At 42.2% G+C, this 9,458-nt stretch overlaps 1 protein-coding gene across 1 annotated transcript in view; it reads right to left on the bottom strand.

Annotated features, from left to right (window-relative positions):
- Nucleotides 1–422: 422 nt before the first annotated feature.
- Nucleotides 423–9,458, bottom strand: part of ak8 (adenylate kinase 8) — a 28,163-nt gene continuing 19,127 nt past the window's right edge. The window contains exons 9-13 of the mRNA XM_029426228.1: nucleotides 8,927–9,016; nucleotides 7,778–7,916; nucleotides 2,440–2,520; nucleotides 1,662–1,791; nucleotides 423–1,108 (exon numbers count right to left, since the gene is read on the bottom strand). Coding sequence (XP_029282088.1) covers nucleotides 1,019–1,108; nucleotides 1,662–1,791; nucleotides 2,440–2,520; nucleotides 7,778–7,916; nucleotides 8,927–9,016 — 530 coding nt within the window. The 3' untranslated portion in view covers nucleotides 423–1,018. The remainder of the gene's footprint in view (nucleotides 1,109–1,661; nucleotides 1,792–2,439; nucleotides 2,521–7,777; nucleotides 7,917–8,926; nucleotides 9,017–9,458) is intronic.

Raw genomic sequence — 9,458 nt, 5'->3', positions numbered from 1 at the left:
CTCCCTTTCTCCCCTCTAACAGCTAACATCTAACGGCTAACATCTATCAGCTAACATCTAACTGCTAACATCTAACTGCTAACATCTAACTGCTAACATCTAACTGCTAACATCTAACATCTATCAGCTAACATCTAACTGCTAACATCTAACTGCTAACATCTAACTGCTAACATCTAACATCTATCAGCTAACATCTAACTGCTAACATCTAACTGCTAAAAGCTAACGTTAGCTAGCTCTCCTGCAGATTTCTCCACAGATTTGTTGTTGTAGCTTTATCAGGTAAAACTAATGAGCGAGTACCGTCACGTTTTCAGAGTTTGGTATCGACCTGGTGCCGAAGTATCGTATATCCTGAAATCTGTAGTTACAGAGTGATAACATTTTTGCTCTTTAAAAAAAGACTGTAAAACTGATACAAATAAAAACACATTTTATTTAACTTACAAAAAAGAATGGAGGAAAAGTTTAAAGAATGAGTCCAGGTGAGTCCAGGTGAGTCCTGATGAGTCAAGGTGAGTCCTGATGAGTCCAGGTCAGTCCTGATGAGTCCTGATGAGTCCAGGTGAGTCCAGGTCAGTCCTGATGAGTCCAGGTGAGTCCAGGTGAGTCCAGGTGAGTCCTGATGAGTCCAGGTGAGTCCTGATAAGTCCAGGTGAGTCCAGGTGAGTCCTGATGAGTCCAGGTGAGCCCTGATGAGTCCAGGTGAGTCCTGATGAGTCCAGGTGAGCCCTGATGAGTCCAGGTGAGTCCAGGTCAGTCCTGATGAGTCCAGGTGAGTCCAGGTGAGTCGAGGTGAGTCCTGATGAGTCCAGGTGAGTCCTGATAAGTCCAGGTGAGTCCAGGTGAGTCCTGATGAGTCCAGGTGAGCCCTGATGAGTCCAGGTGAGTCCAGGTGAGTTCTGATGAGTCCAGGTGAGTCCAGGTGAGTCCTGATAAGTCCAGGTGAGTCCTGAGTCCAGGTGAGTCCTGATGAGTCCTGATGAGTCCAGGTGAGTCCTGATGAGTCTTGCAGTCAGTCAGCTGTCAGTCTGCTCTCCAGAGCCTCAAACACAGAGTGAGGATCCTGATCAGCATCAATGTGACCTGCATCTGGATACACAGACTGCACACACACAGACACACACACACACACACACACACACACACACACACACACACACACACACACACACACACACACACACACACACACAGAGCAAGGATGATGTAAAGCAGGATGAAATAGTGAATATTTTGGGGACTAATCCACATTTGGTTCTGTAGTATTTGTCGCAGCAGGACGGTGTGTGTGCTGAGTGAAAATACACTTGAGTTAATGGCACTGAAGATAAGTGATAAGAAGATAAGAATATAAAGTCACATGCTGCCTGCCTTTGTGGATTTTGCGTGAAACAGCGCAGTAAAAGAATCTTAAAAGAATCCAAGATTCACTAAGTGAAGATTCACTAATATATTTCCATTAAAAACGCTTAGTTGACGTACAAATGATATGTGATGACGAGTGGTAAATTAGCGGCACAGATACAGATCACTTGAGTTCTACGAGTTAAGGTAACTTGAAATTTCAAACATGTATGAGCACAGGCTGTTTAAATGCCATAGTGTTCACAGGTGCAGACGTGTAAACATGTGTGTGTGTGTGTGTGTGTGTGTACCTGCAGGGCAGCAGTGTGTACCCTGTACCGCCTCAGTGTGTGTGTCACAGTGTGTGTGCTGTCCTCAGGTCTGATCTGCAGTCTGTTCTGGACGTCAGAGCTGGGAGCCGGGCGTGTCACAGCATGGAACCTGTAGGAAGTAAACATTTGAATATATAATGTTTTCATGACTTATCTCTTCAGGTAGGTTGTGATGTGTACTTGATGTAGTCGTATGTATATATATATATATATATATATATATATATATATATATATATATATATATATATAATGTTGTTGCAGTCTGGATGTCACAAGTCGTGTGTGGGCTCCACAAAGCCTCATGTTTCCTGCTGACAGAATAAATATATCTCAGCAGAAACAGCTGATCGTGTGACTGCAATGTTCCTCACAACCTAATCTGCAAACAAGTTTCTGTTTAGCATCAACCCTTTTTACACAACGGAGAAACACCACAAGAGAGCGGGGAACACTTTCTGTACAATTGAGGAAGCTGTATTGAATTTGTCCGTTTCCATACAGCGTTGTTTGTGCGATTCTTCAAAACGTGCATGAAAATATGTTTCTGGAAACCTGTGTACTGAGACGTTTAGTTCTCGCGTGCTTGTTTTCACACACTGAACAATAACGTGACACACAGGATCATAAAACCACAGATTCAAACTGGGTTTTTATGGAAATATTCTCCAACTCTGCTGCTTTGTTTTAGACACGAGTCACCAAAACTGAAATCTTCATTTAAAAATGAATCTGAAAGTTTACTGGTTTCACTGACCTCTGTCCACTGACCGGATCTGTAGCTCTGAGAGAGATTCTCTCCAGACAAACATCGTCCATCAGCTCCAGGAAGAAAACTCTGAGAGGTCACGCAGAGGTCACAGAGATTTAGAAAGTATTTTAAGTCTTTGCAAATTATAAACAATAACAAATTGTATAACAAATAAATAACAAAATCATAATAATATTCAACATGATTTTTTAAATAACCTTTTCTATGAAGCTATTATTTAATATATATTGTATTTTTATCTCTTATTTTAGTTTTTACTATATTAGAGTTACCCTATTATAGTCATGGGAGGTAATATAAAGACAAATAACAAAATATAAAAGAATAACCATTTATTTTAACATATATTTTGACAATTATTTCTGCATATAACTATTCTTATTTGTAATATATTTCTTGTTATTGCATATAAATTACTCTTTTTCTTGATTTTCTTTTATATATATATATATATATCAATTTATTTACGTATTTATTATTTTATTTATTCGGCTTCACATTTCCAGATTTATTTTCTTATTCTTTTACAGATGTATTCTTACTATGGCCCTCCTGTGACTCCATAATATCCTGCTGCCATGTTCAATGTCTTTATTTTATTATGATATAAACAAATGAGCAGATATCCTGAATATTTAAAGAGTATTTGTATTTAAAACAGTTCATGTGCAGCAGCAGAACCATTAGAGAGAATATTTATACTGCAGCATCAAATATTTATCAGCACTGTGTGTTGTATTCTTTAGTCATCAGTATCGCAGAACTTTGAACTGGTAGTAGCAGTAACAGCAGCAGCAGCAGCAGTAGCAGTAGTAGCAGTAGTAGTAGCAGTAGTAGCAGTAGTAGTAGCAGTAGTAGCAGTAGCAGTAGTAGAAGCAGTAGCAGTTGTAGTAGTAGTAGCAGTATTAGTAGCAGTTGAAGTAGTAGTTGTAGCAGTAGTAGTTGTAGTAGTAGTAGTAGCAGTAGCAGTAGCAGTAGTAGTAGTAGCAGTAGCAGTTGTAGTAGTAGTAGTAGCAGAAGCAGTAGTAGTGGTAGTAGTAGCAGTAGTAGTAGTAGCAGCAGTAGTAGTAGCAGTTGAAGTAGTAATAGTAGCAGCAGTAACAGTAGTAGTAGTAGGAGCAGTAGTAGTAGTAGCAGTAGCAATAGCAGTTGTAGTAGTAGCAGTAGCAGTAGCAGTAGCAGTAGCAGTTAAAGTAGTAGTAGTAGTAGTAGTAACAGTAGCAGTAGCAGTAGTAGCAGTAGCAGTAGTAGCAGTAGCAGTAGCAGTAGCAGTAGTAGCAGTAGTAGCAGTAGTAGTAGCAGTAGTAGCAGTAGTAGTAGCAGTAGTAGCAGCAGCAGTAGCAGTAGTAGAAGCAGTAGCAGTTGTAGTAGTAGTAGCATTAGTGGTAGAAGTAGCAGTTGAAGTAGTAGCAGTAGCAGTTGTAGCAGAAGCAGTTGTAGTAGTAGTAGCAGTAGTAGCAATAGCAGTTGAAGTAGTAGTAGCAGTATCAGTTGTAGTAGTAGTAGCAGTAGCAGTTGAAGTAGTAGTAGGAGCAGTAGTAGTAGTAGCAGTAGCAGTAGCAGTAGCAGCAGTACCGGTAGCAGTAGTAGCAGTAGTAATAGCAGTAGTAGCAGTAGTAGTAGCAGTAGTAGCAGCAGCAGTAGCAGTAGTAGTAGCAGTAGCAGTTGTAGTAGTAGTAGCCGTAGCAGCAGTTGAAGTAGTAGTAGGAGCAGTAGTAGCAGTAGCAGTAGCAGTTGTAGTAGCAGTAGTAGTAGTAGTAGCAGTAGCCGTTGTAGCAGTAGTAGCAGTAGCAGTAGTAGCAGTAGCAGTAGCAGTAGTAGCAGTAGTAGCAGTAGTAGTAGCAGTAGTAGTAGCAGTAGTAGCAGCAGCAGTAGCAGTAGTAGAAGCAGTAGCAGTTGTAGTAGTAGTAGCAGTAGTAGCAATAGCAGTTGAAGTAGTAGTAGCAGTAGCAGTTGTAGTAGTAGTAGCAGTAGCAGTTGAAGTAGTAGTAGGAGCAGTAGTAGTAGTAGCAGTAGCAGTAGCAGTAGTAGCAGTAGCGGTAGTAGCAGTAGCAGTTGTAGTAGTAGTAGTAGTAGTAACAGTAGCCGTTGTAGTAGTAGTAGCAGAAGCAGTTGAAGTAGTAGTAGGAGCAGTAGTAGTAGTAGCAGTAGCAGTAGCAATTGTAGTAGTAGTAGCAGTAGTAGTAGCAGTAGCAGTTAAAGTAGTAGTAGTAGTAGTAGTATCAGTAGCAGTAGCAGTAGTAGCAGTAGCAGTAGCAGTAGTAGCAGTAGTAGCAGTAGTAATAGTAGTAGTAGCAGTAGTAGTAGCAGTAGTAGCAGCAGCAGTAGCAGGAGTAGTAGCAGTAGCAGTTGTAGTAGTAGTAGCAGAAGCAGTTGTAGTAGTAGTAGCAGAAGCAGTTGTAGTAGTAGTAGCAGTAGTAGTAGCAGTAGTAGCAGTAGTAGCAGTAGTAGCAGTAGTAATAGCAGTAGTAGCAGTAGTAGTAGCAGTAGTAGCAGCAGCAGTAGCAGTAGTAGTAGCAGTAGCAGTTGTAGTAGTAGTAGCCCTAGCAGTAGTAGTAGCAGTTGAAGTAGTAGTAGGAGCAGTAGTAGTAGTAGTAGTAGTAGCAGTAGCTGTTGAAGTAGCAGTAGGAGCAGTAGTAGTAGTAGCAGTAGCCGTTGTAGTAGTAGTAGCAGAAGCAGTTGTAGTAGTAGTAGCAGTAGTAGTAGCAGTAGCGGTTGAAGTAGCAGTAGGAGCAGTAGTAGTAGTAGCAGTAGCAGTAGCAGTTGTAGTAGTAGTAGTAGTAGTAACAGTAGCCGTTGTAGTAGTAGTAGCAGAAGCAGTTGTAGTAGCAGTAGTAGTAGCAGTAGCAGTTGAAGTAGTAGTAGGAGCAGTAGTAGTAGTAGCAGTAGCAGTAGCAATTGTAGTAGTAGTAGCAGTAGTAGTAGCAGTAGCAGTTAAAGTAGTAGTAGTAGTAGTAGTAGTATCAGTAGCAGTAGTAGCAGTAGCAGTAGCAGTAGTAGCAGTAGTAGCAGTAGTAATAGTAGTAGTAGCAGTAGTAGTAGCAGTAGTAGCAGCAGCAGTAGCAGGAGTAGTAGCAGTAGCAGTTGTAGTAGTAGTAGCAGAAGCAGTTGTAGTAGTAGTAGCAGAAGCAGTTGTAGTAGTAGTAGCAGTAGTAGTAGCAGTAGCAGTTGAAGTAGTAGGAGCAGTAGTAGTAGCAGTAGCAGTAGCAGTTGTAGTAGTAGTAGCCGTAGCAGCAGTTGAAGTAGTAGTAGGAGCAGTAGTAGTAGTAGTAGCAGTAGCAGTAGCAGTTGTAGTAGCAGTAGTAGTAGTAGTAGCAGTAGCCGTTGTAGCAGTAGTAGCAGTAGCAGTAGTAGCAGTAGCAGTAGTAGCAGTAGTAGTAGCAGTAGTAGCAGTAGTAGTAGCAGTAGTAGCAGCAGCAGTAGCAGTAGTAGAAGCAGTAGCAGTTGTAGTAGTAGTAGCATTAGTGGTAGAAGTAGCAGTTGAAGTAGTAGCAGTAGCAGTTGTAGCAGAAGCAGTTGTAGTAGTAGTAGCAGTAGTAGCAATAGCAGTTGAAGTAGTAGTAGCAGTAGCAGTTGTAGTAGTAGTAGCAGTAGCAGTTGAAGTAGTAGTAGGAGCAGTAGTAGTAGTAGCAGTAGCAGTAGCAGTAGTAGCAGTAGCGGTAGCAGTAGTAGCAGTAGTAGCAGTAGTAATAGCAGTAGTAGCAGTAGTAGTAGCAGTAGTAGCAGCAGCAGTAGCAGTAGTAGTAGCAGTAGCAGTTGTAGTAGTAGTAGCCCTAGCAGTAGTAGTAGCAGTTGAAGTAGTAGTAGGAGCAGTAGTAGTAGTAGCAGTAGTAGCAGCAGCAGTAGCAGTAGTAGAAGCAGTAGCAGTTGTAGTAGTAGTAGTAGCATTAGTGGTAGAAGTAGCAGTTGAAGTAGTAGCAGTAGCAGTTGTAGCAGAAGCAGTTGTAGTAGTAGTAGCGGTAGTAGCAATAGCAGTTGAAGTAGTAGTAGCAGTAGCAGTTGTAGTAGTAGTAGCAGTAGCAGTTGAAGTAGTAGTAGGAGCAGTAGTAGTAGTAGCAGTAGCAGTAGCAGTAGCAGCAGTACCGGTAGCAGTAGTAGCAGTAGTAATAGCAGTAGTAGCAGTAGTAGTAGCAGTTGTAGTAGTAGTAGTAGTAGTAGTAGTAGCAGTAGCGGTTGAAGTAGCAGTAGCAGCAGTAGTAGTAGTAGCAGTAGCCGTTGTAGTAGTAGTAGCAGAAGCAGTTGTAGTAGTAGTAGCAGTAGTAGTAGCAGTAGCGGTTGAAGTAGCAGTAGGAGCAGTAGTAGTAGTAGCAGTAGCAGTAGCAGTTGTAGTAGTAGTAGTAGTAGTAGTAACAGTAGCCGTTGTAGTAGTAGTAGCAGAAGCAGTTAGTAGCAGTTGTAGTAGCAGTAGTAGTAGCAGTAGCAGTTGAAGTAGTAGTAGGAGCAGTAGTAGTAGTAGCAGTAGCAGTAGCAATTGTAGTAGTAGTAGCAGTAGTAGTAGCAGTAGCAGTTAAAGTAGTAGTAGTAGTAGTAGTAGTATCAGTAGCAGTAGCAGTAGTAGCAGTAGCAGTAGCAGTAGTAGCAGTAGTAGCAGTAGTAATAGTAGTAGTAGCAGTAGTAGTAGCAGTAGTAGCAGCAGCAGTAGCAGGAGTAGTAGCAGTAGCAGTTGTAGTAGTAGTAGCAGTTGTAGTAGTAGTGGTAGTAGTAGTAGCAGTAGTAGCAGTAGTAATAGCAGTAGTAGCAGTAGTAGTAGCAGTAGTAGCAGCAGCAGTAGCAGTAGCAGAAGCAGTAGCAGTTGTAGTAGTAGTAGCAGTAGTAGTAGCAGTAGCAGTTAAAGTAGTAGTAGTAGTAGTAGTAGCAGTAGCAGTAGCAGTTGTAGTAGTAGTAGTAGCAGTAGTAATAGTAGCAGTAGTAGTAGCAGTAATAGCAGTAGCAGTAATAACAGTAGTAGTAGTAGTAGTAGTAGTAGCAGTAGCAGTAGTAATAGTAGTAGTAGCAGTAGTAGAAATAGTAGTAGGTGTAATATTAGCAATAGCACTAGAAGCAGCAGTAGTAGTAACAGTAGTAGTAGTAGGAGCAGTAGTAGTTGTAGCAGTAGCAGTTGTAGTAGTAGCAGTAGTAGCAGTAGCAGTTGTAGTAGTAGCAGTAGCAGGAGTAGCTGCAGCAGTAGTAGAAGCAGTAGTAGCAGTAGCAGTTGTAGTAGTAGCAGTAGCAGGAGTAGCTGCAGCAGTAGTAGAAGCAGTAGTAGCAGTAGCAGTTGTAGTAGTAGCAGTAGTAGCAGTTGTAGTAGTAGCAGTAGAAGTAGTAGCAGTAGCAGTTGTAATACCTGTTGGGTTGCTGGGACTCCGGCAGGGTCTTGGCTTGCTGCAGGTCTCGGGGGAAGCCGTGGAGGATCCATCCTCTGCAGCTGCAGTCCACTCGGCCCAGACGTTCCTCCAGAACCTGCAGCACCAGGGAGTCTGGAACTGCACCAGCATGTTCATCAGTAATAAGTCATAACAACAACAACAGTATTAAAGAAAAAGACACTCAAACATGTCCAAACAACAAGTGCATGTTGGCCTGCGTACAGCTCGGTGAAGACTTCGATCTGTAAAACACGTCTGGTGTGTGCTACGTGGGTCAATTAAATGCATATAATCCATCTTTTTCTGCCACTCGGGGTCTCTCGTTGTGGTGCTGCAGCAGCGGTGCATCATGGGAGTTTGGTGTGGTGGTGCAGCACCAGTGCATCATGGGAGTTCTTCTCTCCTCCTCTCCTCTGACTAAAAGGTTAAACATCAGAGTTTCTCCTGCACGCTGTTCGGCTGCCGCTAACGTTTGCTCGGCTTGTTTCTGTGAGAACTTAAGATCCAGACGTCCGAGGACTAAAATCCTTCATCCTTCAAATATAGAGTTAAAAACATCAAGATGTAGAAAGTGTCTTAAAACTAGAGAAACAGTCAGTTTATGAAGCTTCTGGCTACAAACACAAACGCTGATGCTGCTCAAAGGGAAGACGACGCCATGACAGGAGAGAGAGGAAACGTTACCTTCAGGGACATTACACATGTCTCTGTCTCACTACATATACAACACAGGACTGATGGTTTTTACACTTTTTAGTGCAAAAATGTTACGTGTTAAATCTTTAATATGAAGAAAACAACATGGCCGGTATGTGTTTCACTTTCCTCTCCATCTCTCTACGTGAAGGACAAACGACTTCTTGTGTTGATGATCATTTGAATCATGTCCACTTTATTCTGAACATCATGAACAAGAATGTTTGTACAGCGGGAACATGGACTGTTCTGTCAGTTTCTGATTATTAAACACAGCTGAAGTGATGGGGGAGGAGTGTACGATTAGTTAAAAACCCCAGAGGCTGCTGGGATACAGACAGGAATCAAACTGTTTTATTTCCACTTGAAACAAACAATCAATCTGTACCAGACACTGTGTGTGTGTGTGTGTGTGTGTGTGTGTGTGTTACCTGGCCTCCCATCATCCAGGTATGAGTGGATCTCCTCTCCCAGAGCTGAACCATCAGCTGCTACAGACCTCAACAGCTGACCACAACACACTGAGAGACAGACAGGCAGACAGAAGAAGTGTCATTATTTTGCAGTACACTGTGCATCACTGCAGCAGTACTTATTAGCACAAGAAATGAGGAACTAATAATTAAATATTTTGAACCTTCTCTCCCTTTATTTCCAGGCTTGGGCGGCCCAGTAGAGCAGCCCGGTAGCTCGCCCGGTAGAGCGGCCAGTGTATAAAGGCTGAGTCCTTGTCACAGCTGCCCGGGGTTCGAGTCCGACCCGTGACCATTTGCTGTATGTTGTCTCCTTTCTTTCTCCCCCTTTCCTAATCTTCAATACACTATCATAAAACATACTGATGCCTCTATATGACCTACATAAGCAAAGGAGCCCATCAGAAGAAGATTTTCTATTTCTATTTCTGGGTAGTGATGGCCTAGTGGTCTGGTGGTACGCCTTCTAAGTGAGGTCAATACCAGGCTG

The sequence above is a fragment of the Cottoperca gobio genome, unplaced genomic scaffold (assembly GCF_900634415.1).
Source record: "Cottoperca gobio unplaced genomic scaffold, fCotGob3.1 fCotGob3_135arrow_ctg1, whole genome shotgun sequence".
In the NCBI taxonomy this organism is placed as follows: Eukaryota; Metazoa; Chordata; class Actinopteri; order Perciformes; family Bovichtidae; genus Cottoperca; species Cottoperca gobio.
The sequence above is the reverse complement of the archived record's forward strand: the minus strand, read 5'-3'. Positions and strand labels throughout refer to the sequence as shown.